The sequence below is a fragment of the Larus michahellis genome, chromosome 1 (genome assembly GCF_964199755.1).
Source record: "Larus michahellis chromosome 1, bLarMic1.1, whole genome shotgun sequence".
Taxonomy (NCBI): domain Eukaryota; kingdom Metazoa; phylum Chordata; class Aves; order Charadriiformes; family Laridae; genus Larus; species Larus michahellis.
Window position 1 is genome coordinate 44,461,441 of NC_133896.1, and position 27,941 is coordinate 44,489,381.

At 40.1% G+C, this 27,941-nt stretch overlaps 1 protein-coding gene across 3 annotated transcripts in view; it reads left to right on the forward strand.

Annotated features, from left to right (window-relative positions):
- The first annotated feature begins 10,875 nt into the window (after nt 1–10,875).
- Nucleotides 10,876–27,941, forward strand: part of ACSS3 (acyl-CoA synthetase short chain family member 3) — a 91,991-nt gene continuing 74,925 nt past the window's right edge. For 2 of the 3 annotated variants that reach the window (XM_074574139.1, XM_074574148.1), the window contains exons 1-2: nt 10,876–11,315; nt 19,128–19,272. In XM_074574139.1, coding sequence (XP_074430240.1) covers nt 11,002–11,315; nt 19,128–19,272 — 459 coding nt within the window. In that variant the 5' untranslated portion in view covers nt 10,876–11,001. Of the gene's footprint in view, nt 11,316–19,127; nt 19,273–21,002; nt 21,035–27,941 lie in introns of those variants that run through there. The other variant, XM_074574158.1, reaches the window with a different exon arrangement.

Sequence of the window (27,941 nt, forward strand, 5' to 3'; positions counted from 1 at the left end):
TACATCTTCAATAGTGGTCTGGATGATTGGGCAGAATGTACTCTCAGCAAGTTTCTGAAAGATACCAAACCAGGAGGAATGACTGAAACACCAGAGGGTTGTGCTACCATCCAGAAGGACCTCAACAGGCTGGAGAAATGAGCTGACAGGAACCTCATGAAATTCAACAAGGGGAAATGTAAAGTTCTGCAGCTGGAGAGAAACAACCCCATGCACCAGTATATTCTGGGGACCACCAAGCTGGAAGTCAGCTTGACAGAAAAGGACCTGGGGGTCCTGGTGGACACCAAGTTGAACATGAGAAAACAATGTGCTCTTGTGGCCAAGAAGGCTAATGGTGTCCTGGACTGACAGCAGGTCGAGGGACGTGACCCTTCCCGTCTCCTCAGCCCTGAGGCCACACCTGGAGTGCTGTGTCCAGTTCTAGGTTCCTCAGTACAAATGAGACGTGGGCATACTGGAGAATCCAATGAAGGGAAACTAAGATGATTAAGCAGCTGGAACATCTCTCCTATGAGGACAGGCTGGGAGAGCTGAGGCTGTTGAGCCTGAAGAAGAGAAGGCTCAGGGGGGATCTCATCAATGTATGTAAATACTTGAAGGACGAGTGTATAGAGGATGGAGCCACATTCTTTATAGTGGTGCCCAATGACAGGACAAGAGGCAACAGACACAAACATTGGGAAATGCTTTTTTAATGTGAAGGTGTCTGAGAACTGGCACATCACTTGAGATATTCAAAAGCCATCTGGACATAGACCTTTTCTCCTGGTTCCAGGTGGCCTTTTTTGAACAGAAGGGTTGGACCAGTTTCCCTCCCAGAGGTCCCTTCCAACCTCAACCATTCTCTAATTCTGTGAAATAACCCTGAGACCTAAGCCTGGAACGCGAAAACAGCTCCTATCTCCAAGTCACTGTCCTACCCTTGGGCAACAAAATGAGGCTGGCTTCTTCCTCCTGTCCTGACTCCCCTTCACATGCACAGGTTAGCTATGGAAATTAGGAGAGAGGAGGTGTGAGCTGGAGCCGCTTCAGACTGACAAAGTACTCCTTTAGTTATTTTTGATTTACAGAAGGTCAGGCTTCTTTAATTGACAAAGATTTTCCTTCATGCTTATATCTTTACTTTCTTCAGACAGAGACCCAAAAGAAAAGAATGAGTAGAAATCTATGTCTGAGTTCCCTTTCCCTCCCTGCTCCTGGAATTTAGGCACCCAGGTCAAGGTTGTGGTTGGATGCTGCCATTGTTTTTTGACCCTCAAATCTTGTCTTGAAAAATCAATGTGTGCAAAAGTTTTTTCAAGTAACTGAAAAGGCCTCACTGCTGTTAATGGTAGAAGAGGATGAGGTGGTACTATTGGCCACAGCCTGGGTTGTATCTGAATAGCCTGCTCATACAGCAGGAGATAAAGTTAGGGAGCAATTCAGATGCCCAACTTAGGTGACCTAATGCCTTTGAGAAGGGTCTAGGTATCCCATTGGTTTGGTGCCATCAGTAACCTTACTGGGTGATGTGGTAGCACAGTCTATAGTACCTCAGGGCCTTCTCTGATCCATCTCTTGAATTTAGATGCAGAGATTCTGCCTAAATATTTATTTGGATACATAACTAAATGTTTTCTTAGACATAAGAGTTCCTATTTCATTTTGGTTAGGGAGCAGTGCCTGACTTGTTTTAGTTTGTGATGATTGTAAATTGGGAACAAAATATTATAGCAAGTGGAGCTATATTTATATAACACCGTAGTATAGTATTTAATGTTTTACTTCACCCTAGTGTAAATGTGGTTCTAATGCATACTATCTCACTGGGTTACTCAGAAAATAAATTCATTAATATTTATAGGATGGTTATGGTCCTCAAATGAAGCCATTCAAAATGCAAAATTATTGTCTATTATCTATTACCTTGACATTTAAAATTCAGCTGGCAATATTTTGACATGTCAAATATGTAGTTAATTTTGAATATAGGGAAAGTATTCAGAGGCATATTCAAGCCTTTGTATTTTTCTCCGCACTGCAATGATGACCATTCGCAATACATCAAAAGTCAGAGCTCCAGAGGTGGAACTGACTCACAGAAACCAAAGCTGAAGAGAACAGTTTGGACTTGACCACGAAATGCTCTAAAGAGTAGTGTATATACTAGTTCAGTGAAAAGGAGTTGGTCTTTAAGCCCTCAGGGGGCAAGAAAATAATGCCAAAACTGAACTCTGTCAGAGAGGAGACCCAAAAGGTTAGGGTAGCCATAAAAAAATGGAAGATAAGAGACATTCTGCCCAACTGAATGGGTGAAATTGGATCATAAACAATTCTGTCAATAGGGAGCTTTCTGTCTATAGCTTCAAATATGTAAGGAATATGGAAAGTGGAATTGGCATTTCTTTGCTTTATTGATAAGTTTGTGACAGAAAATGAAATTTCATGTTTGGATAGGTTGTTAAATTGAAGTTGTACTAGAGTCTGCTTTTTATTCTTTTATTCTTTTATTGTTGTGTGATATTACCTAATCCTAACAAAGTAGGAAGTACACAGAGAAACCAAAATCTGATGGCCACTATCTGTGAAGACATGTTATAATGGAGTAATTCTTTCTTTCGCTAAGATGTGAACAAGTCATTAACAAAACTAATGCTTGTGATTTTGTCACGTGTTTGTATTCTATGTATTACAGTGCCTTTTTTTCCTCATTAAAACGTGCTTTTGCAAAATGTTCACAGATCTAGAGGTAACCTTGCAAAAATTCTAAAAGCCTTGAAAATGTATGCAAAAATATTCAAGCATACAAAGAAGAAGGATTTTTTTCTTCTGAACTATCACCATTGAAATTACAATGGAATTATACTGAAGAGTAAGGCTGAGGATAATGACTGTTTTTCAGTTGTTTAGTCTACAGGCAAGCCTGTTGCTTGAATTGGCATTACAGGTATTGCAACGTAAATCAGAGGGGATTGATCCTTACCCTAATACATCCTTGATCTGATGGCTGGAAATAAATGTATTGGTTGTGAGACTGTGATTTTGTTCTTATGTTTGGATCTGCCAGGAAAATATGACTGTCACTGCCACAAATAATCAAAGTTTACGAAGAACTATTTGTTTCTCTGGTGAATTTTATTTAAAATTAATTTAGCTTTTTAAATTCATCCATGTATTTTACTATCCTTTCTGTTTAGTCAGGCTGTTTCATGACTAAAATGTAAAGAAATGTGTGTGATTGGAATATTTTTCCATTCATGGGGATTCTTGGATCTGAATATTTTTAAGACTGGTAAAACCCTGTAAGCAACTAGGTAATGATGATACCAAAAACCACTCTGTAATTTTTCTAAAAAAGTTAACCTATGTATGTGCATGTTGTTAGCTTTGTAAGGAGAGATGATTTGGTATTCATAATTTTTCCTAGTGTTCAAAACCCCTGATTGCCAGAAATAGAAAGTAAGGGCTGATCAAATTAGACTCAGAAAATACCCACAATAGTTTCATATTATTTATAACAACTTCTTTGGTAAAATTTAAAAAGTAGTTCAGGTTGGTCAGAGATTGTGCAGCTCACAGGGTCTAAATTGTTTGTGTAGGCATTAATATTGAACCTTGTGATATTTGGTTATGGTGCAGTTAGCAAGCAGAAATGGCAAGTTTTCTATTTTATTCATAATGTTTTATCTACTGTAATGTCTATGTTAGTGCCAGAATGCCAGGAGACAGATTTTTAGCTTTTGTTTTCCAGATTTACCAATACTTAAACTAAAAGGAAAGAAGACATTTAGTAACAAACTATAAATGGTATAAAAAGGGAGCAAATATTGTTATTGGGAAAATAGAATCCTGGGAGTTCATTTTTCATTAAATATGTTATCTGTCAAGAAAATAGGTCATCTTTTTGAGGACTGAATTTTACAGAAGATGCCATCTGGCTTTTACAATTGTTACAAGGGAAGGATGCTTGTTTGTTTGTTTGTTTTGTATGAAATATAGTGTTCTCTAGAGGGAGAACCATCCTTTAGGGTAGCTCTTTACAAGAAAATAGACTTTTTAAAATATCAAAGTATTAACTGCATATTAAAATGATTTTCAGTTGTTAATGAGTCCATGTAAAATTTTTATGTGAGATAAAAAACAAATCTATTTAAAAAGTAAGGACTCAGCTTTTACTCAAGGATTTTTTTATATTCACCATGAGATGTAAAGCCTCGACATTGGTTTTGCTGGCCTAATATTCCCAGAAGCCAAGAAGTCAAACTTTGGACTCTAGTTTCTAAAGACCATTATACATGGAGACAACAATTTAAATGGGCCAGCCAATATAGCAATTTGTTCAGGTATAGCCCATAAGAATTTTCTCTAAAGTTCTAACAAATTCCCAACCTCACGCTGGATGCTTAAGCTCCTTCTGTAATGCACATCTAAACATTTCACACAAATATTCATGAATTCAGTCTTCTCAACGTCTGTGATCAACTACATGGCTTTAGACGAGTTCGCTAGAGATCTAGACCTTAAAAATGAATGGGAAATTTAGCCCCTGCTCTTAAATTTCACAGTAAAATATCATTTGTTATATAATTCCAAATACATACACTGCGTAACCGCGCAAGAACCAGATGAGTGTCTGTTAGATTTATAAGTAACCCAGCTATTCCAGTGAGCAGAAATATTGAGTATACGCCCCCTAAAGCTATTAGTGAAAAATCAATCCTGAAGACCCAATATTGTGCACTATCTAAAACATGTACCTAAAAGTCATTCACTGCTTTCCTTTAACAGGAGTGAGCAAATATTTGAACATGCAGTGTGCATGTTGAAATTCTTTCCTTTGATCCTGAAAAGGCAGAACTGTGTAGGTACTATGAGTAAACTTCACGGTGCTTGGAGAAGGAAAAATAGGACATCAGTGATCAGGCAAATGACCAGGTTTCAATTCGGGATGTCTGCCTCATTGAATTTCACTTCTGTGATACTGATTTGACAGAGAAATTGGTTTTCCTGCCTTTTTCCAGTTCCAGAGAGCTTACTTAAATAGGTTATCTGATGGCAGAAGATTCTTCACTGCCTTTTACCTTGAAGTTCTGCTTGATGTGTGAAAAGTAGGATCAGTGTCTACGAATCAGCTATACTCAATATAATGTAAATATATTATATTTGTACTCAACATACTCAACTTATACTCCATAAACTGTAAATAGCTATAGAGACTGAAAATTAATAAAAAAAGTATCTTGAGGGTGGGCATGTAGCCTCTGTTATAATCAATGACTTTTGGCCTCTAGATTTAATGAGTCTAAAATTTTACCTTGCAATCTAAAATCCCCAGTAGTCATGAAACTTAATTGTGGAATGGTATTTAGGAGGATGAAAATGGAAATGCCTGGCAATCTAGTTCAGCACCATAAGAGAGTGCGGCCATGAGAAAATGTGGACTTGAATGTACAACTGAATGTATTTGGACATACAGTTTTGGTGCTGGCTTACCATAAGAGTTTTTCTCCTCCATCAAATGATTCTTGGGCCTGAATTCATGCCTATTTTTCTTATTTAGACTCTTCCAGAATTCTGTGACATGCTAATTTGCAAGATGAGCTATAGAAAAAGCTATTTCCAGAGATTATTACTGATGTTATTTGGGGCAAACTGAGTGACAGCTACTATTTCTTCCCTAAGCTCCTGTGAAATTTCATCCATTCTTCACCAGCCTGAGCTGCTCAAAACTGGGATCATTCAAGAAATTCACAGAATTATTTTTTGTATGGCTCTGGATGAACTTGCACTCTTAAAAATATAGCACACACATATAAATGACAGTTGTAATGCAATATGCTATTGACTTTGCACTTAGTCAATTTAGGTGTTAATTTCTGGCTTGCTTGCACGATAATTCTGCAGATGAACTCAATCAGCATATCACCACGGTGTTTGAACATTAGCTCTTCTTGTCATCCCGTGCATGTAGTTATGTTGTGGAATAAGGATCGTGAAATATGTCACAAGGACAAAATCCAGCAACTGCTGAGAATGGGACTGCAAGAATGAAACTTTGGGAGATAACCAGAAATGGAACAGACTAAGCCAACATTATACAAAAACAGACCCTTCAGTATATATTAATATGTTGAGCCATAATTTGCCATGGACTAGGCTCCTAGGCAAGTTTGCTGCCTTTGCAATACGACTGATAGCTTCTTGCAGAGAGATATGACAGGCAGATAAATACTAAACCTGTGCCAACCAACTCCATGCTCCTAGGAGCATCCTAGGAGTCTTTAGCCCAGCCAATAATGCAAGTTGTGCACTCCTCATGTACTCAGAGCTCTCGTGCGAAATGCAGAGCTTTGAGTACGAAAGCAGCTCAGTACTAGATTTTAGGTATTGTTTTGAAAATGTCAAGCATATGCCTTTTTCTTTTTCTTTCCATCTTAGCTACATACAAGCCATATCCCCCTCACCCTCCCCGGTCCCTCCAAGACAGAAGACAGTATGTCTCTACCTTAAACCCAAGCAAGTCTGGATATTCTGGGAAAAAACAGCTTTCCTGTTTCCTCTTAGGCAAGGAAGGTTGAAAATAGGACTTCGAGTCATTGCAAATTTTAAGCATAGAGTTTCTCCAGTAGTGACTAACTTCTTCATACTTCTGGGGCTGTATTCTCAATTTGAGAAAGTGTTGCTGATAAGAAATATTGGTATAACAGGCAGTTCTAAAATTACTTTATTTTTATGCCAATAGTGACATTAAAACTTAGATAGGGGGCTAGTGGACTCTTTCTTAGTTCTGTGAAAAAGACAACTTTCTCGGTAAAAAAAAACAGTCGTGAAATCCATGGCTATTTTTGTTATCAAGTTCAAAAGGAACATCAATAAGAATTCCAGTGCCTGAAGTCCTTTTGTCCCCTTCAAAGAATATATATTGAATGTTGAACGTTTTGTAATAACAGTGCTTGTGCCTGTGATGGTTCTGATGCAGTGATCTGGAAAATGGTGGTAGAGGCATATCAAAGAAACAGGAACAGCTTTGGATAAAACAGCAGATTTTACTCTTGCAGAGACAAATAATCAATAATCTGCAATTTCAGGAAGCTGGGCAGCTCAGTGACATGAATTACCTAAAAATCAAAGTTCAATGGCAGTCTTTATAAAATTACATCATCAAGCTTGTAAGTTAAAACCACAACAGCAGAAATGCAAAGCAGAAGCTAAAATTCAACTTTTCCTCTATGGAATTTACCATGGACTCTTCCTCAAGCATGCCTAAATACTGAAGGACATATCATAAATTTTGCTTTTGCATGAAATGATTTTGCTTTCATATACTTGATTTGTTAGGTGGTGTGTTGTTTTTTTCAGTATTTTTTAAAAAATTAAGAAATCCCCATTATCTATCTGGTTTTGTTTCTCACATTTTCAAAGTCTTCTTAGAACTTAAAAGTATAACAGTTCATTGCCCAGCAGAGTTTTATCAAAGCTGTCTGAACATTTGACTCAGATTTAGCAGGGTCTTATGTGAGTAAGACTACCTACATGAATAAAGCTTAGCATATGCCCAAGAAGCTTTCTGAAACAGAACTTAGATCTGGAAAAATATGGATGAAATACAGGTTGTCCTGAACTGTAAGACCTCCTCAGGGAGGAATCAAATGATAACATCAGTAATAATTGATACTAAAATCCCATTTTCATCCCAGAGGATCTCTAACTCATTCTCACCTGGACTGAGTCAGATTTTCATTTCAGTGCTTTCCAGAAGCCTGTAAAAAGTGCCTTCTGCCTGCAGAGACAGATATTTTAGCATTTTTATAAGTTCTCATCGTTTGTCTCCCAGCACACTACACACTCATTTCCAGAAGACAGAAATCAACAGAAGGTCATGAATTCCCAGCACTTCAGCGGGCAGGCGGGTGATCCACCATGGACACATTGATTTCTGCACTGCATCACTATTCTGAGTGCTGCAAAAAATAAGTATTTGGAAGACCTCTGACATGAAGGCATCTTTAGGTTTGAAGGCAGCAGTCAAAAAAAGAAGAGTGATGAATACAGGTATTTCTGTGGGGGTTTTTGTTTGTTTTGGTTTTGTTTGCTTGTTTCGTTTTGGTTTGGTTTTCCCTATGACCAGATCTTACAATTGCAGGACAAACCATGCCATCTTTTATATTCACTAAAAATAGCCAAAATATCTACTTGAAAAGTTTTATCAAAATATGGGTTTTTTGCAGTAATAATTTCATTATTTTGAATACTGTACAAGATTTTTAGTGGACTTCAAGTAATGCTGGGACATATTTAAGACTGGTTATTAAACTGGAAGAATAATTCTATCTACTTATGTACCTTAGAAGGTGCCGGTTACTACTACTACTTCAATCACCTTTCAGGAAGATGGAAAAGTTTATTTTGACTTGAACTTAACTCTGCACACTACTGCACACTGTAGAAAACTGTGACTGCCTTTATGTTTTAGACATCAATGGTATACAGAACAGTGAAATTTATACCTGCAAGACTGGCAGTTCTTTGGGATAGACACAGCCTAAGAGTTCGACAAACGGTAGTACAGAACCATAGCAAAAGGATTTAAAATATGTACTAATTCTTTAACTACAGTTTTACTTTGTGCTTACAAAAGGACTTTAACTGAAATGTGAATTATCAAAGTTTGGAAGTCTTGTACACTAGGACAGTTGGAGCGTTTCGTGTACAGGAGATGATATTTATAATGCTTTTCTGCTAATCTTTTTTCAACATATGTATATCTTCAAACATGCGTGCCTTACACCAAAGGATACAGCTGTGGAAAAAATGCTTTTTTAAACAAAAGAAAGGCTTCAGATAAATTATTTTGCAATTGCAGAAGTACCCAGGCCACATTCCACAGTTTGTTCTTTGCTAGATCTATGCCTAGAAACACACATGTTTTTCAATGAAGTCTACAGCTACAAGGGTAATCACTTGGCATTACTTCAAAATTCTTTGTTGAGTGTGAATTTCAGAAGCATAAAGTTTTGCAAAAAAGAAAAAAATCCTTAGAGGCAAAATTCATCAATTCAGAAATCTCCTATAACAGCATTTGCAAGTGAACCTTAAATTACTAGCATGCCATTGGGAGAACTAGCAATTCCTTCTTTACCCTTTTAGATATCAGTATGGGCTGTGATGAGTTTAATTAATGAAGTATGTTCCACAGATACTCATTAGAAATATTCCTTCAGGAAACAGATATTAGGATGTTAGCTAAAATAGGAATTTCATGCACTTCATGTTCCGATTAAGTTCATCTGTATCCTCTACACCCCTGGTGTATAATTTCTAGTAGGGCGTATATTCAAAATGAATACCAGAGTGTTTACTGTTGCGATGCCGATTCCTTTGCTAAATGCTTATACCTTCACGTTAAAGGCGCACTATGGACAGAGTGGAAAAATGGTTAGTATTGCTCTTCCACACCACAAGAAATATTTGGCATCACCAGACACAACCCATTAGGTGTTTAAATCTCAGGATACTTCTTTCAGTGTTAGTGCCTATGTTTTAGCTAGCCTAGCCTCACAGTTTTCTCCCTAGTAGAGAAAAGACAGATGCTGTTCCAGCTCAGAAACAGATTGCTATCACCACCCAGAGACTGGCTGCATCCAATTGCTATGGGTCCCTTCCTAACTAGATGGGCATCAAAGTGTTGGTGATCGAAAGATGGTAGCTTGTAGAGCAATTAATATGTGGGGTTGTTCCTTGGGAGTGGACATAATGTACCTCTAATAGTTTGATTTGGGGGAGTGGGCTTCACAAATTGGGCTGAGGCAATTGATAGCTCTCATTAAGTCCACCGGTTGCACACCTCAGGTCGACAGTCATTGCACTGGATTCAGCCACATCGTGGGCTCATGAACACCCTCAAGTAAGTCTAAGCCTGCGTGTGCTGATTTCTGAGCAGACACCAAAAAGATTAGTCACCTTTCCATAACAATTTTCAGTGATTTTGAAGGTGACGTAGAAGTTCTGATGAAGTTGAACACCATAGGCCAAATCCTCCACCCCTCTTTTTTTTTTGAGATGGGATAAGAAATTGATTTCAAGTATTAAACCTAATGTAGTGGGTGAACACCCTAGTTCTTCTCATCCCCTTATTCCTTGAGCTGTGATATATTTTTATGTTCCTATTGCACTAATTCAACAACCGTCAGGTAACAGATGCCTAAGCTAACCGTGAATATAAAACACATTATACACTTCCCCTTAGCCATATAACATTTCCTATAATGTGATTGCAGGAAGGATTTATTGAGAGACTTGTAATGGATAGACCTATTATAGCACCAAAATAATTTCTTAAGGGTCAAAAAAGATCTTTGAAGCTGGTGTATGTCTTAGTTGACTTGTGCATTATAATACTCTGAAACACTACCACCGAAACTCGGGAAGGGTTTCTAAATATATGACAAAATGAGCAAATCAGAAGATCCACTACAGATGACGGAGGTCTTGTGGAAAACAGAATGAACTTTTTCTCCTCGTACAAACGGGATGCCTCATTTTATCGCGGGAAGTTTTCTCAAAGCAAGAACGTCTCTCAAACACTCGAGGAGTGTTATGGTTACGAATCGTTAAGTCAAAAATAAGCTCAGATTCTCGGTTTCTGCTTTCTCAGCCTCCCTCCGCCGTCGGTCCCGGCCAGACGCTGACAGGGCCGCCCGCCCCGATATGGCGCCCGCCCGCGCCCCAACGGGACCCGGCAGCGGCAGCCGCTCGCCTGGCCCCGGCCCCGGCCCCGGCCGCGGCTCAGGCGACGCTTGCCGCCTTCCTCCCAGCCGCTTCCGCGCCCCCACGACTGCTGGCGACCAAAGCCGGCGTCCGGGCTACAGCGCCGCAGCGCGGGGCGGGGGCGGTTTGGCCCGCCGTGAGGGCAGCCCCGCCAGCCCCGGGGAGCCGCCGCCGCCGCCGCTCAGCCTTGTGCCGTCCGGGGGCTTTTTGGAGCCTTAACGTGTGGCTCCTCTCACTTGAAGGCCGCCGAAAATGGGCTTCCTCGGCAGGCTGCCGGCGCTGCCAAAACTTGTCGGGGCGGCGGCGGGCCGGGGGGGCGGCGGTGCCTGGCGGCGGCCGGGACGGCCCTACGCGGGGAACCCGCTCCCGGGCCGGGCCGCCGCTGCCCGCCGCCCGCCGCCCGGCGGCCGCGCCGCCTCGTCCCGGGCGCTGGGCGAGTACGAGGAAGTTTTCAGGTCCTCCGTGGCGGAGCCCGAGAAGGTCTGGGGAGCAGCCGCCGAGCAGATCCAGTGGTACAAGCCCTGGGCCCACACCCTGGAGAGGGGCGGCCCGGGGAGCGCCTGCTGGTGAGTCTGGCGGTGTCCCCCCGGGGCGGCGGGGACCGGGACCGGGATCGGGGCCGGGCGTGCCCAGCCCAGCTGTAACGGGGAGAGATGGCTGCCGAAGCGCCGGGGGTGTGCTGGGTGCGGGGGTCGCCTGGTTAACGCCAAACCGCCCCAGCACGTATTTGGGGTGGTCAGCAGGGGAGCGGTGATGGAGGAGATGGCTGGAGAGCATGGAGGGGTTTAATGATTACACTCGGTTAAGCGTAATGATTGAAAGCAGCGTGGGTGAGTGTGTTGGGGTGAGAGGGGACTTAGCCTGTGTCACCTGTGACAGGTGTGACGTACACCTGTGCGGGTGTGATGTCCCTGCCTGTCTGGGTGACACGGGGGCGTGTTCCTGATGCTCCCCCATCCCACCTCTTTTGGGCCAGGCGTGGGGCATCCGGTGCCGGGGGAGGTACGTGTGTGAAAACACAGACACGGCGGCTTTCAGAGTTTTTTAATCTTAAACGCTATCTAAGTAGGTCATAATTAAAAGGATGCGATTAAGGTAATGTTTGGCAAAAGCATTGGCTTTGTAATATATATCTCCATTTGGTGAATGACAAACTGCCCTGAGGCAGAATGTGATATCTTATAATTTAACGTATAGAGTTTTCAGTACTTTGTCAAAGGCAATTTACCTGGTAAAATTTTGTGTTGTCCGCTGCCACCTCTTTTTCAGCAAGTTCACATCATGCTCTTTTCTCAAGGAAAAGCTGATACAGGAGAAAAAAAGGCAACACAGGGTGAGGGTCGTCTTTGGTACATTGGTGTTCTGTGCCATTTTCGTATTTTTCTGGTTTGATTTTAATTTAGAAATACTAATAATTTTCAAAATATAATTAAAAATGTTAATCACTCTTAAATCTGCCCGAATGAAGAGATACAGAACCAGCAGAGTGCTTTGTTATTGGTCTGACGTTATTGCTTGGCATCTCTAGTAGTGAAAATTGTTTACATATCTTAAGCTGAATGTTAAATAGCACCAAGTCAGAATAAATCCCTTTAAGTCAGTCTGGCTGTATAAACAGTCAGAAGTAGTAAAATGGTTGCGTAGGGAGACCCGTGGTCCACTGACCTTCATTTCTAGGTCATGGTACTCTTCAAAAAGGACAAGTAGGATTGCCTACATAATTAAAGACCAGTAAAGCTCACTGGTTCTGGCATTCCTCAACATAATGGTGATGAAGTCAATATAATGGTTGCTTTTTAAGAACTAGGGAATGAGACCGTAATACATGCTAGTGAGCATTGTTTTGCTATCAGATTCTGTCAAACAAATGTGGTTTGATTTGTTCAGCATGATAAGCTTGCTTGCTGAAAGTAATAAAGCATTGTGACGTCTCAGATGGAAGTTGTTTGGTCTTCGGACAGGGATAAAGTTTCATTGGCTGAAGACAGGGGTCTTTTCTGGCTTCATGTCTCACTTGCATCTTTCTCCCTCTGTGGCTGCAGATTGCCACAGATTGAAATTATCTCATTTACATGAGCAAATAACTGAAGGGAGGGTGAGAAGATCCAGGCTCTTTTCAGTGGTGCCCAGTGACAGGACAAGAGGCAATGGACACAAACTGAAACACAGGAGGTTCCCTCTGATCATCAGGAAACACTTTTTAGATGGCAAGTGAGGACTGGCACAGAGTTGGTTGTGGACTCTTCATCCTTGGAGATATTCAAAAGCTATCTGGACACGGTCCTGGTCTACTGGATAGGTGGACCTGCTTGAGCAGGGGCATTGCATCAGGTGCCCACCAGAGGTCCCCTCACAGAACCAGCCTGTGATTCTATGGGATTATGCAAAGATGCAACTCTCTGAAGACTCAACATCAGGTCATAATTATTGTTTGGATGCCAGGTGTCTGTTGCTCTGCTGCGGATAATGAAACATCAAGTGATTCAAATTTGTGTAATACTTTTTAATGTCTTAATGTACAACATGGAATTTTATTTCTATTTTTATTTATGTTCACTGTAAGTGATAGCAGGCTGTATGTGTTACTAGTGTAGTACTCTAATGCCTCTGAAGTCCCGGATGGTTACCAGCATTCAGTGTGCTTGGCAGGATGACACATAGATAAGTTCTTTCAGGAAAAGACTGAATATAAGAGAGAGAGAGGATACAGGAGGCTTTTTCAGAGGACATAAAATCATAGAATGGTTTGGGCTGGAAGGCACCTTAGAGATCATCTAGTTCCAACCCCCTGCCATGGGCAGGGACACCTCCCACTAGACCAGGTTGCTCAAAGCCCCATCCGGCCTGATCTTGAACACCTCCAGGGATGGAGCATTCACAACTTCTCTGGGCAATCTGTTCCAGTAAAGAATTTTTTCCTAATATCTAATCTAAATCTACCCTCTTTCATTTAAAACCGTTACCCCTTGTCCTATTGCTACACTCAGTGATAAAGAGTCCCTCCCCATCTTTCCTGTAGGCCCCCTTTAGGTACTGGAAGGCTGCTATAAGGTCTCCCTGGAGCCTTCTCTTCTCCAGGCTGAACAACCCCAACTCTCTCAGCCTGTCTTCATAGGAGAGGTGCTCCAGCCCTCTGATCATCTTCATGGCTGTCCTCTGGACTTGCTCCAACAGGTCCATGCCTTTCTTATGTTGGGGCCCCCAGAGCTGGATGCAGTCAGTACTCTAGGTGGTGTCTCATGAGAGCAGAGTAGAGGGGCAGAATCACCTCCCTCGACATTCTGGCCACACTTCTTTTGATGCAGCCCAGGATGTGGTTGGCTTTCTGGGCTGCAAGCGCACACTGACGGCTCATGTTGAGCTTCTCATCAACTACCACCACCAAATCCTCCTCTTCAGGGCTGGTCTCAAGCCATTCTCTGCCCAACCTGTATTTGTGCTTGGGATTGCCTCGACCCAGGTGCAGGACCTTGCACTTGGCCTTGTTGAACTTCATGAGGTTGGCAAGGGCCCACCTCTTAAGTGTATCCAGGTCCCCCTGCATCCCTTCCCTCCAGCATGTCGACCCCACTTGGTTGTGTCAGCAAACTTGCTGAGGGTGCACTCAATCCACATGTCATTGTTGCCGACAAAGATATTAAAAAGCACCGGTCCCAGTACCAACCGCTGAGGAACACCACTCATTGCTGCTCACCACTTGAACATTGAGGCATTGACTGCAACTCTTTGAGTGTGGTCATCCAGCCCATTCCGTATCCAGCGAGTGGTCCATACATCAAATCCATGTCTCTCCACTTCATAGACAAGGATGTTGTGCAGGACAGTGTCATGCTGAAGAGAAAACAAAGAGGTACAGAACAGAACTGAGGAGGACACCAGGCTTCCAAGAAAAAGGTAGCTTGCTGGTCAACAGGGTAAAGATGTAGTACTGGTTTGGAGGTTTAACTAGGAAGCAGTTTATAGAGACCTTAAAAATGGTATTAAGAGGTTCATGTATGTGCATCTTGAGTTAGAATTTATCTCTGGTTTTGGAGACATATTAGATCAATTAATAAATATCCATTTATTTTCATTATCTTTGGTTTTGGTTGCCAAACGTGAAACTTACAGAAACAGATACTTTTCATGTATTTCCTGGTGTGATTTACTTCAGTTGAAGAAGTTGAAGGAGGCGGTTAATGTATTTAAAATGTAGAGATAAGGCAAATACCAGTTCATCCTTTCTAAATACTGTAAGAGCATGAAAGAAATGTGCAGCATGCCCTGGTGCATTTACTTTAGTCTTTTCCATTGGAAACACCAGTGTTATGTCAGTGGGTTGCAAAATGATTTCCGAAAGGTATGTGATCAGTGTCACCATCCCCTGGCTGTTCTGTGGAAGCAGAAATGCCAGGTACCATTGACTGTTCTCACCTGCATCGGTGGCTGGTACGGTGCAGAACATCACCTGGTTTTGCCCACATCAAAAATAATGAGAAGAGTGAAAAAGCATGATTGGTCAAGAAAAGGATAAAGGAATTAGAATTGTTTGGTGTAGAAGCCAGAAGGGAGAGGCAAGGTGTAACATTTGCTACAGAGAATTTGGCTATAAAGATGAAGGCAAAACTGTTCTCTGAGTTGGCTTTGAAGACATCAAAATTAGAAGTCATAAATTGCAAGAAGGGAGATGTAGATTATAGACGTTAGGAAGAAAAATCTTTTTAATGCCAAAGGTAGTGAAACGCTTTAACAGATTATTGTGCGGCCTTGTGGAATCCCAGTCAGTAAGGTTAAGCAAGAATTTCTTTAGAAATGATAGAAACAGTTTTTCCTGATCCATGCAGGCAGAGGGCAATTTTGAAAGTTATGTTTTTTCTCCAATTTGAAGACATCAGCGCAATATAAAATCACCTTTGAACTTTAGGAGTGTTGCACAGCTTGCTATTCGAATGTTGCTTACACTTTTAAAAAATGTGGCTAGATCAGTTAACATATGATTATTTCAAAATATCTAATATTCTTGTGGTTTTGTCTAACAATTTATTCAGTTTCTGTTCTCACTTCATCAAGAAAAATTAAAAAAAAAAATCCAGTTGATTCCTGGCAACGCGGCTTGGAGAAGTATATGTACCCTGCATGGCATAAAAGGACTTTAGCAATATGCTTTTTTTACAGTTATGGTGCAAAATAATTTTAATGTATTTTTTCTTTTGCATATATGCCAGCTTTATTCAGAACCTTTAACTTCTTTTTTTTATTCTTAATTGTCTTGCCTTCTGAGCCGTTGAGTGAAGACTAAAAAGTATCTCTGAATACAGCTTTGATTCTTAAGACAGCAGGTAGTGTTGGAAATTAAAGCATAAGTTTTGAATATTTGAGTAAAGTGAATTAAGAGATAATTATCCATTGCCTTCTTCCCTACTGTACTTATTTCATTACTAGCAAGTAAGCTGTTGTCACATCCAAAAAAATACTGAATGTACTAAAAAAAATTTCCAGGCCATAGATGGTAGATGTTAAGCTGTATGTAATGGCGATCCGCTTTGGCAGACCTGACTTACTGACTTGCCAAGAGTAAAACGTGAACAGAAGATCAGTGCTTTCGTGCCCTCTTCTACTCATACCTCTAAAAGGTTAATGGAGTAGTCATTTTAAGGTATGATTAAAGATGTAAGTGCATGTGCTTCAGATTCATGTTTGTGAAACAACGGAAACCCTGTGGGACCTCAGGGCTAGGGTGAGATGGGAGGTGCTGAGCCCCAGTCACGAAGAGGCAGTAATTCCTAGGTGGTTGCTGTAGGTAGCTTTAAAGAGCCTCAGGGGGGTCCTAATGTGGGTAACCACACTCAAATTATTTTTAAAACAAGCCTTGTTTTAAGTTATGCATAATGTGGATTATCAAAGGCTGCTGCTTTCATGGATGTATGCGTAAAAAGACCAAAAGGATAGGTTGATCCTGTCAGAATTACTGTTTTAAAATGTTGCTGTGAAGCAAGCTGTTCTGATATTATAACCAGTTTTAAATTCTGCTGTGATTTTTGACAGGAAGAACCCTCTCATTTTTTTCCCATCATAGCACCAGTGGAAGGTGGATGAGGTCTTCAAAGAGACTGCTAGTGAACTAAATCCAGTTTCTTTTATGTATCAGAGTTGTTGTTGTTTACTCTTTTTATTTGTTCTAATCTTCCCCTGCTGCATTTGTTGAATGTTATTAATTCCTCAGCATTAGGAACACAGCCTAAAATAAGATTCTTCAGGCTTGGACTCAGTTGGTAAGCCGCATTGAGATAATTGTCTGGTTAGCAACACATTAGCATTTTACAGTCCTGCTTATTATGGCAAGATTTACTGGCAAGCTCTTACTAACATTCTGCAGATCCACCTCTGATCTTCTGCAGTCTATTGGAGTATTTTCTTTTTGATTCTAGACCTCTGTTTTAAATAGAAGCATCTCATTCATGTCCTTGTTCCAAAACTGAGTCCTGCTTTCATGCTGCTGTCTCTTTCCAACTAAAGCTTATTCAAGCGAATCAAAGTTCCTCACGGGTATGCATCTCCTTGGGAATCACTGCATCAACAGAAGTTTGCAGCAGCACAGGGCAGCTTTTCAAAGCCAGGCAGCTTTTATTTGTCAGCCAGAATGAGGTATTTAAGCATGTCCTTGGGTGACAGTAGAGAAGCCAAAGTCTTGCAGTTGTGGTCATGGTAGGTGCACGTTTGCTTCTCTGATCCCATAAGATCTCTGATCCCTCCTTCTAAACAGGGTAGTAAAGCTCTCATCACACTGTCCAGATAGTCTTGTTATTTGTTTCAACTCGCAGTCACATCTTTTTCAGGTACTTGTTCACAAGTGATTGTTAAACATTTATGTGTCAGTGTTGATGTTGCCATTTATCTTTAAAAGAATCCAAGCTCTGGTAATTGTTGATGTTTTGACCATTCTTTAGTGGTTATGCATAGTAGCCCAGGTACTGCGCTGTCTTGTTCCCTTGTTCATATCGTCCAGCAGTGATTTGATATAAAAATCAATGGATGACCTGAATCCTACACAACTTTTATGACAGTAATACAGAGTTTCTCTATATTACATGAAACAACTCCCAATCCTTTATTGTTCACACAGTTCTTCTATGGGAAGGGATTTGCAGTACAGGATGTTTTTGTTGCTTTCCTGGTCCCCCACTTTCTCCTTATTAATGGCATTGTAAAGGAGTCACAGTAAAAGATTGCTGCATACTTCACATCCTGACTGCTTTTGCTTTAATAATTGCCATTCTTTAACGAGAAAGACTATCCTATGGCACCTGTCCATATGGATATATGAATAATATATCAGATATCCTAATTTTGAGGAGTCCTTTACTAGACAGGAAATGTGAAGAAGGAAATACTTTTTTAACTAGTCGTGGGTTACTTTAGGCCATCTGTTTTTATTTCCAGATACAGTATAACTATCACATTATGACAGTGAGCGTCCCCAAAGAACTTTTTGGAAACTCACAAGTGTGTTTCTTCTGTGTGTTGCCCTTCTTTTTGCTGTAGAGAGATATGTGCACATAGAAAAACAAATACAAAGAGCATTATTTAGAGTGAACTTTAATTTTTAGATTCCGTGTCATCTTCCAGTTAGTAGAGCCATCTTTGTATCTGGTGCCTTCTGTATTTTCTTACTTGAGGATTATGCTACACTTGAATTTTCTTTTTCTGTGTAAAATGACAATAAAAATGAAACCTGAGATTGTGAGGTGGTTTTCTTTAATTAGAAGATGAGAATTTTCTGTAAATGTCTGGTTGTTGAGGAGGCTATGACTCATACCACTTTATAGAAGATTTTAAATCACTGATGTAAAACACGGTAATGTCAAATGCATTATGAATGTCAGACAAATTTATAAGATTTTATAACTGTTGGGGTCAGTTTCATTTAAATACAGATGCTTGTATGCTTAACTGTTATTGCCAAGGGACGAATAAGAATATTTTGAGTCCTGAACCTGTTCTTAAAAAAGATATTTGTGCATGCCAATACAAAGTAGTGTAATAACACATTTTCATAATGTCGGATTATTTTATGTGAATGTATGCTTTTTCTGTGAAACGGTAGCTATAAAAATCAGAATGTTTAATGCAAAGTAAATTAAATCAAGACCAAATTTAGCAGATTCTTAGTTAGGTCAGTTGAAGTACAATACTTCCACTGTTTTCACTAATAGCTTATTTAGCTTTTTGAGTAAATTGTGAGGTTATAGATAAAAAAATGACTCACTGAACCGAGTATAATGTTTTATGAGCTATATTTTAATTGAATGCTTTCGTTCCTTAAAGAAAAAAGAATCCAAAAAATATAGTGTTATCAGTTTGGAAGGCTCACTGTTATGTACTTCCTACTTCTTTTTTAGGTTTGTAGGTGGAGAGCTGAATATCTGTTACAATGCTGTAGATCGTCATGTTGAGAATGGACGAGGAGACCAAATTGCTATTATTTATGACAGTCCTGTAACAAACACCAAAGAGAAAATAACATATAAGGAACTTCTTGAACAGGTATGTTTGAGAATAACCTTATTACTGAAAATGGGCAGTAAATATTGCACAGCAGGTAGATACTAGAGAGGTAGAAACCTTGCTAGTTTATTCCTTTTGCTGTGTTCAGTATTGATTTATAAGCTTCAATACCTGTACCCGATTACACTGCATCTAAGAGGTTTTGATTTTCCTTTAATTCTTCTTTTTTCTTCTGCAGTTTAATAATTTTTTTCCTGGTTGGGTAAATTTTGAACTTTTCTCTATTGGATTCCCTTTTTTTCCCCCTTAATATTTCTTATTTCATATTTAAAAGGTAAAGCAAAGTATTGGACAAGTCACTTGACAGTTGCTATGATGAACAAGAAGACAGTTCCAGCAGAAATGAAGATGCATACCTTGGCTGTTGCTGCACACAACTGAGTGTAAAAACAAGTGAAATTTGACAGGGAGGAGCTGTAAAGAGAGCTGCACCTTCTGCCCTGCCATAGGCTGTGGTGGGGGTGCTGGTGGCCCCACACTAGTTTTCTGCCTGGAAAGTCCGTGAATTTTGACTTTCCCATCGTCTGAGGCAGCTTTCCCCCAACTCGGGTCGTGAATATTCTGTTCTGCATCAGCCCATTCAGATTTACGCAGTGCCAGAGCCCACGTTGTTGCCACCGTGGGTGTTTGCCCCATTGAAGGTTCTCTGCTCTCTCAGCCATCAGCTGGTGGTTTTCCCTCACGCTGCTCTGTTTAGCCGGCTTTTTCTTCCAGCTATATGTAGTTTAACATTGAGCACAGAGAAATGATGGAGTCAGACTCATATTCTTCCTTAATGTATTTCAATGTGCAAGATGCATTACTGTGAATGGAACGCACTCACTCTACTTCAGATATGCACCTAGTGTCTGGAGTAATACAGTAATACAGTCACAATACAGTAATTGAGTTTATGGGGGTTTATTCCACTGTTGCAAGAAAAGAGAAGCCATACAGCTGCAAAAAATGGTAAACCTGTACTGTACTCTACCTTTTAACGAAAATACAGAAAACATTTTCTCCTGACCAGTTTTCAGTTGATTTACCAAGTCCAAAAAAGAACTTAGAAGTTACAGTGTGCTGGAGTTAGAACAACTACCTTCCATGTTTGACAAAATCAGGAGACTTTAAAAGGGCCCAGCTCCTTATGTAATTTTATTTATTCTTTTAGAGATATATATGTACCATATATTATAAAAAAAATAATTTTATATACACAGTTTTATATCGTGTGTCATATATAAATATAATATACACGTAATATATACAAAATATATATGTATATATGAAATCAATTTCTACATACATATGCATATGAAAATACATACTTGTTTTATTTTAATGAAGTAATGCAACATTTTAATGTAAATTATCTTAAGTGGACTCTCTGTAGACATTTCCTCTGCAAAGCACTTGAAAAGTTTTGCTTTTTAAGTTCGATGTTGGTTTTAAGTCTCCTAAGTTTGTGTCTCTGTATTCTCTATAAGTATATTAAATGTTTTAGGATATGGCCGATTTGTGCAGAATGAGAAAGTTTTGTGAATTGACATACACATCCTTTCCTCCACGTTTCCTCTTTTCAGCAGCATTACCAAACTGAATGGAAGAACTGGTTTAGGTTTTCTGGGTGTATGTAGCAGAACATTCAGAAGTTCATGATAATCTTGCTGGTATCTGAGTCCTATCTAACTATGATTTTTGTATTCTCTACAGTTTGCTCTTCTTAATCAAAAGGGAATATAAGTGAAAGGCAGGATTTGAGGTTAGTGTCTTCTCTGTTGAAGCTGTCTGGTCCATGCTGTGGAATAAATTTAACTTGGTTTACCTGGTAACTATTGGACACCGGATAACAAAGATATTCACAAAGAGATTTGCTGAAAATAGAAAAGACATGGGCTCGTGTATTTCGTGTCATAGATCTTGCAGGGTCTAGGAGAGACTTTGCGAAAAGGCCTGCCATACCACTGTGGAGCGTGGGTGATAACGTTTGGCTCACAGCCTTCAGGCACTGCTTGTCACTGTGTTCTCAGTCTGCTCAGTGTAAGCTAGAAGTACTATATCTTGTCGTGTTGAAATAGACTTTCAGTGCTCTGCATGTTTCCTTATAGATCAGTAGGAGTGCAGATCACACATATGACCAAAGTTGACGAACTTCCTGGTGAGGAAAGAAACCTTTTGCCTTCTTTCATGAGTTCCTTTCCCAATTTAAAATAGCCTGATGGTGTGTATCTGTGTGCAGATTGTTGTTTGGACTGTCCACGTCCAACGAGTGTTTAGTAGTCTGTCTGGCGAATAAGCTGATATTGTAATGAGGGTGTCTTATCAGAGGCTGCCTGTTCAAAATGTCTCTACAAAAGATCAGCTCTTGAACTGGTGGAATTCTTTCTGACTTTTGGTAATAAAAGAAGAGTGTGTAAATGGATTCAGCAGAAATGTCGTAGGATAACTGTGGGTCACAGGGTGGGAAGATGCAGAATTTTGTAGCAGGTTGGATCATTTGGTCCAGGATCAAACTCCTCATGATAAGGATGAAAAAAAAATGACATAGGTGCTTGGTTGGAGATAACGTAGCTCCTTAGGGAGGGCAGGATAGCTTGAGCTATGTACACAGGAAGCCTGCAAATTATCCTTATCCTTTTTACTTGTTGCAGTGCTCCTCAGATCTAAGAGCGACAGTGATGCTGCAGTTTTAATGTTAAGCATCGCTAAACTATAAATGAGAGAAATGTTGGAAGCTTGTGGATGTTTAGTGCCCAACCCGTGGGAGACATTTTTTGGTGGTTTTTTTTTGGCAGAACTAGAATAGAAGGATTGCAGGACAATTTCAGCAATTCTTTATTGGTGTAAATAATGGCAAGATCAGTTTGTGTTGCTATTTCATACAACTATACTGCCTTCGCACTTGGAAAGTCTTGAGAATTACAGTTAGTTAAAGTTAAGTTGTACATAGTGCATACAGTTGCATTTTAAGTGTGTTAATTATATGTTGTTACAGATGAAATCTTCCAAATGCAGAGAGGAGGAATTTGGCAGATTTAAGGCTAACAGTCTTCCAGAATGTATCGGTTGGACTTTTTTCTTTATTGGTGCCTGTTACAGGCCTTTAAATGAGGATTGCAATGTTGAACTGACGCCAGTGAAATGGAGATGTAAGTGAAGGTTTTGAGTATGGGAGATTCTCTAATTCCAGTAGTGAGATGGCAGGAAGAGATAAGGGAGACACAAATTCTGTTAGAAATATTACTGAATCTGTGTAGTATTAGGGAAATGTAAAGATACCCAGAAGAAATAAGGAGCAATGGCTTCTGTTCATTTAAAATCAAGTTTTCTGATTGTGTTGGAAAGTACTACCATTTTCAGGTTAAGGCAAAGGTTGTGGAGTAGGTTAAAAAAACCTTCTGTTTACATCACTAGGTGTATCCTCTAGAACATCTCAGTTGATGAAATGAAATCTCAGGAATTTGAGAGTCATGTTATTTGCAGTTGTTGATGCTTGACAGATTGTGAACAAAAAACCAGTATGATTTCTCTCTGTGATTCTTTTCAATAACAATGCACAGTTAACATATTGAATTCAGTGCCGTAATAAATAATTTCTGAGTATAGTAATATGATTGTATTAGGAAAAACTAACACCCTCTCCAAGCCTTTGACAGTATTAAATGTTATAAAAATACCGATGAGAAAGAAGGGCTTCAGGTTATCAACAATTGGCGAGGATGTAATTTCTTCAGTAGGAAGGTTTTTTCCATAACTACTCACCCTAAAAGCATTTTCTTCTGAAATAGCTGCATTAGCCATTGTCAGTTTGGATTTATGTGCTGTATCTGTCTTGCTCTGCTCATATCTCCTGTATATGACTGAGGAGTTGCCCAGATTGTTCTAATAGTCTTTCTCATTCTTCATGCTTTACTCCATCGTCTTTCTTTGTCTTCTTCCTTGAAAAATAACCAGTTCCTTCTTAGCTAGAAATAGTGACTTTAATTTCAAGATATTTTTTCTCAGAATTGCTTTAGAATCAAAACCAGAGTACAGACAGAAAATCCTACTGAGATTGACAACCCAACTTTTTATCCTGTTTGTCTGGTAAAGCAACATTATCTTAATAAAACTATGTATTAGACTTCTTTTTTAATGCTGCTTATCCTTATCTTATTTAAATCTCAAATGGCATTCTTCAGTGCATGCCCTAGAAAGATTTAACTGCAATGTCGGTGGGGTAGCTCTTCAAAAATATCAATATTAGTATTCTTTAAAGGATGAGACTTGTCAGGAATTTACTGAATGGTGTCTTGGGTTTTTCACATTCCACACAAAAGACTTCCAAATGACACTGTAAAAGTCTGAAGAAGCAGCTGGAACTTGATGTCCCCTGATTGAAGATAGTTATACTGCAGCATGTCAACGTCAGTGATGCCTACAGTAATGTATAATTTGGAGCAGCTTGGGCAGATAAGTGAAGCAAAGCCATGCTGAATTAACTGCTGAGCCTCCTGACATTTCCACTGTATGTGGTTTGTGAGTTTTATTTTGGACTAGCTTTAGTTTTAGGTTTAGTTTCATGCTTTGAACCGAATGTGTCATAGCTCACTTCAAAGCCATCTGAGCATAGTTATCCCACAAATCTTTGCTTCCTTGTGGATTCCTTTAGGAAGTGCCATGCTGACGCTTCATCTGTCTCACTAGTGCTTGATTTCTGCCCCCACTCCGAGTGGATGTTGTCCAAATAATGGCCTTTTAGGGGAACCTAGATACTGTAGGAGTTCTGCAAAACACCATGAACTGTCCTCACAAGTACTAGAAATTCCTTCTGAGGCAAACTCTTGTCTGGAACCCATCTCTTCTGTGGAGTGAATGCCATGGCATCACTTCTGATCAAACATTAAATCCATGCCAAACTGAAAAGTATTACAGAATCCCCATCTCATCTCAGTCCCTTCTTGGAGACACATAGTCCACAGCTGATCTCCCAAACGAGGAAGGAAAATGTCCCTTCCCAAAAATCCCCAGCTTCCTCTTGATCCGAAGATCTTCTTAGCATCTGAAAGAAGAAAGGAGAAATTACTGCAACTGCCTGCAATCCCAGCAGCTGTCTGGCTGTATGAGAAAGAAATATAAACCATCCTGATTTATATTTTTTCTTGTCATTTAAGGAAGAGTGTACCAGCACCACTACAACCACTGAGTAGGTCCTTTATATGCTGCAGTTGAGACAATGTGGCTGGGGTTTTGTGGAGAAGCCTAGGGGGACTGTGTTATCAAGGCATGACACGTCCATGACTTAGGCAGGAGCCAGGACTATGCCTGGCACGCAGGCAGAGCTGGGACGGGACAAGCAGCCTCTGGCGGAGCTTGTTGCTCCACAGAACTTCCCTCACAGCTCACAGCCCCTGGGGAATTGTCTCTCAAGGCGCAGAAGCTCTCACAGTCAATCCAGAGACTTACACCTCCTTTCCGCAGCTCTGGGACCAGTGCCCTAATTCTACCAGAAACCTCCTAAACACAGTCCCACCCTCAATACACGTACAGGAAAAGAGTACGCACACTTACTCAGGCGGGCATCTGGACCACCAGTTTGGCAGTTCCCAGTGCCTGCTGTGGCAGAGAATGGGCCAAGGGGATGTTCCTGTGCATTGTCTCACGGGGGTCCTCTGGGCATGAGGACGTGTGCAGCACCATTGCCACGCTTTTCCCTAGACTGTGTTCCAGGACTGCTGATCCTGGGACCAAGGACATGGATGTCCTTGGATGCCTGTAGATGAGCAGTGGCGTTGGTGCAGTGCTCTCCCATCCCCTGAAGATCTGTTCAAGATCTCTGTGGTAGGGGCACATGCACTGTGCCACTTCTGAAGCATGGTTTTGCCACCTCATCAAGAACGTGGTCTTCATCTATTTGAAATGAATGCAGCACCACTTGTCAGTTTTCTCCCACTTAGTAGCAGCCTTGACATTAGCAACAGAGTGGTGCATCTGCTGGAGAGGCTTTTGCGGCAGTAGGAAAAGGAGGAAACAACAATTAAGAGTAATATAAGAGTGAAGAGGCTGATCAAGGGGTGGGGGTGAGTAGGAAGGAGTACTTTCTTTAGTAATCTTGAAAAAATAACAGAGTGGAGAAGCTGAAGAGCATGAGGTGACTTGCTGCCCTTGCTTTAGAGGAATGCGTGTGTGACAGTCCTCTAAATGAAAAGAGCATGAAAAAAGTGCTCTTTTTACATGAGATGCACTTCAGGATGTTTCAGGGGCTCTTGATATTTGAAGAAGCCTTTTGTGTTTAGCTTGCATTGAAGGACTGGACACTGATGAGACCCAGTCGTTGTTCATCACAGGAATGTTTGTCATTCCTCTTTTGAGCATTTTTAGTGGAATTTCTGTTTTAGTATTTTCTAATAATTATTTCGGCATGGTCCAAAACAGCTTTTTGTAACTGTTAGGGACAGACAGGTGATATACTTCAGAACTGCAGTACTTCTCCAAACCTGAACTGCAAATACACATGTAGTAGTTGTTTCGTGGCTGGGTAAAAATAAAGCCATGCTTACAGCGGGATTGCATTTGATAGAAGTGTAATTTAAGCCCAGATCTTCAAAGCTGGAAGCCTACTTCAGTTTCTTATTATATCACTTGGTCTCAAGTGATTTTATTACTGAAGTGTCAAATATATTAAAGTGATAGAGCAATCTTAAACTTTGAAGAAAAGCAGAGAAATAGCATGCTGGTAGGAAAATAGCAACTGTAAAATCTTGAGTGATAAAGTATGCTGTCTAAACGTAAACCATAAATGACAACACACTGTAACAAAGTGGAAGGTTTCATGTCTTTTAACAATTTAATGAAATGTCACAACTCACTCCTGTCCCCCTCCTTTTTAGAGTTAGTGATTTCTTGGATGGTTCAGGGTTTCCACATCAGTCTTAAGGGCAGTGTAAACGTTCTTTATGATGTTCCCTAGTCATCCAAATAGTTGCAGATAGAGACAGTGTTTTATTATGTATTATGTAGTCCAAATGCTCTCTGGTTGTCAGAAGCATGAGGGAAAGGGCGCAAGGAAAACCATAGATACCCGTGTATTGTATTGGGTTATTGTCTTCGGTGACATTAAACTCTCTAGGGTGGGGAGGTTAAGTGCAGACAGGTGAGTACTGGCTTTGCATGGGAGACATGTGGTTCCTGCCTGCAGCGTGCTGTGGCTATTCTGCTATAAGCACAATTTACCTATGATATGTTTCAATAAAAATTACTTAAGTACATGCAGATCTCTTCACTGACTCCCTCCTACAGCCAAGTACCAAACTTGTATAGCTTGTATACAGGCACTAGGAGTCTTCTATTACAAAATTAGTAATGATGATCTTCAAATGATGGCTTTTTCCTTTAGCGGGCAAACATTGCCTTTTTCATCATCATTAATAATTATAAAATAATAATAATGAATAATAATACTCATCCATTGTGTTTAACTACTTATTCCCTACTATCCACATGCTGACTATAAAAGTACTCATTAAACTTTGTTTTCATTGCCTCTGGCCTTTTTGTCAGCATTCTGCTTGAGCGTGTCACAAGCAGCAAAGATAAGGATTAGTTTTCTCAATTCTTTGAGATAAGGTGATGTTAGCTTTGTAACAACTATGCATGTTTTAATGTTTTCACAGTAGGAAGTATAGAAAAGGAATCTACCTTTGGAAGTAGAATTGTTATCCTAACTTGCGATTACTTTCACCAGTCCTGCATAGAAATGACTATAAATGCTGGTGGTATGGCAATTAATTCTAGTTGTGTACACGTCCATGCCTTATTGATTTTTGTTGGGTTTTGATAGCGTGTGTCAGTTTCATAGAGTATTGATAAGTATTAATAGGTCTAGAATTAAAGATATTTTCTTTTCATAATCAGTAACATTTACTATAAAAGGTCTGCTACAAATAAATCATACACATGCCTTAGTTTGTGTGAGTTTTCAGGTTAGTATGGTGATGACTTTGCCTTATAAACATATTTTCTCTTGTGGTTGAAAATAATGGCAGGGATTTATGCAATGTTTATGAAAAATGGAAGCTATGCTGTTATCTTCTGATACAAGCATGCATGCTTGGGGCTTCTATGTTTCCATTTTCTTAAATCCTCAGGCAGAAGTGTAGAAATATGCATAGTTTGATTGTGGATGAGCTGTGTATTTAGTGCACAGATCAGATGCATCTGGAGCTTCTGGATGTTATTGCCTCAGGTTGCTGAAAGTCTGAACATGTGTTCCCACTGAAGAGAGAGGCAGTGAGTAATCTCGTATTATCCTCTTCAGCACATGTATCAGATAGGCTTCCAGGATCAAATGTAATTGCCCCAAGTTTTTTTGAATATGACCATAAAAGAAAGAGCCTAATGCCTAGAAATCTCATAAAGCAACAGTGGTACTAGAATTTGATATATTGAACTAGAATAAGGCAATTCTTTGCATAGAGAAAACTCAAATTTGATGAATAATAAAAATGAAAGTAAAACATGTCAGAGAAGATCCACCCTTCTGACTAGCTCATCCTTGAAAAAGACGGTCCTTCCCTCCTGTCCTGCTTGTACAATGTGTATCATTGGCCTAGGCTGCTCCCATTGCTTGCGTTGTTTACTGGGTCACTGCAAACATCTCTGGCTGCTTCAGAAGCTTGGGTATTTTCTGT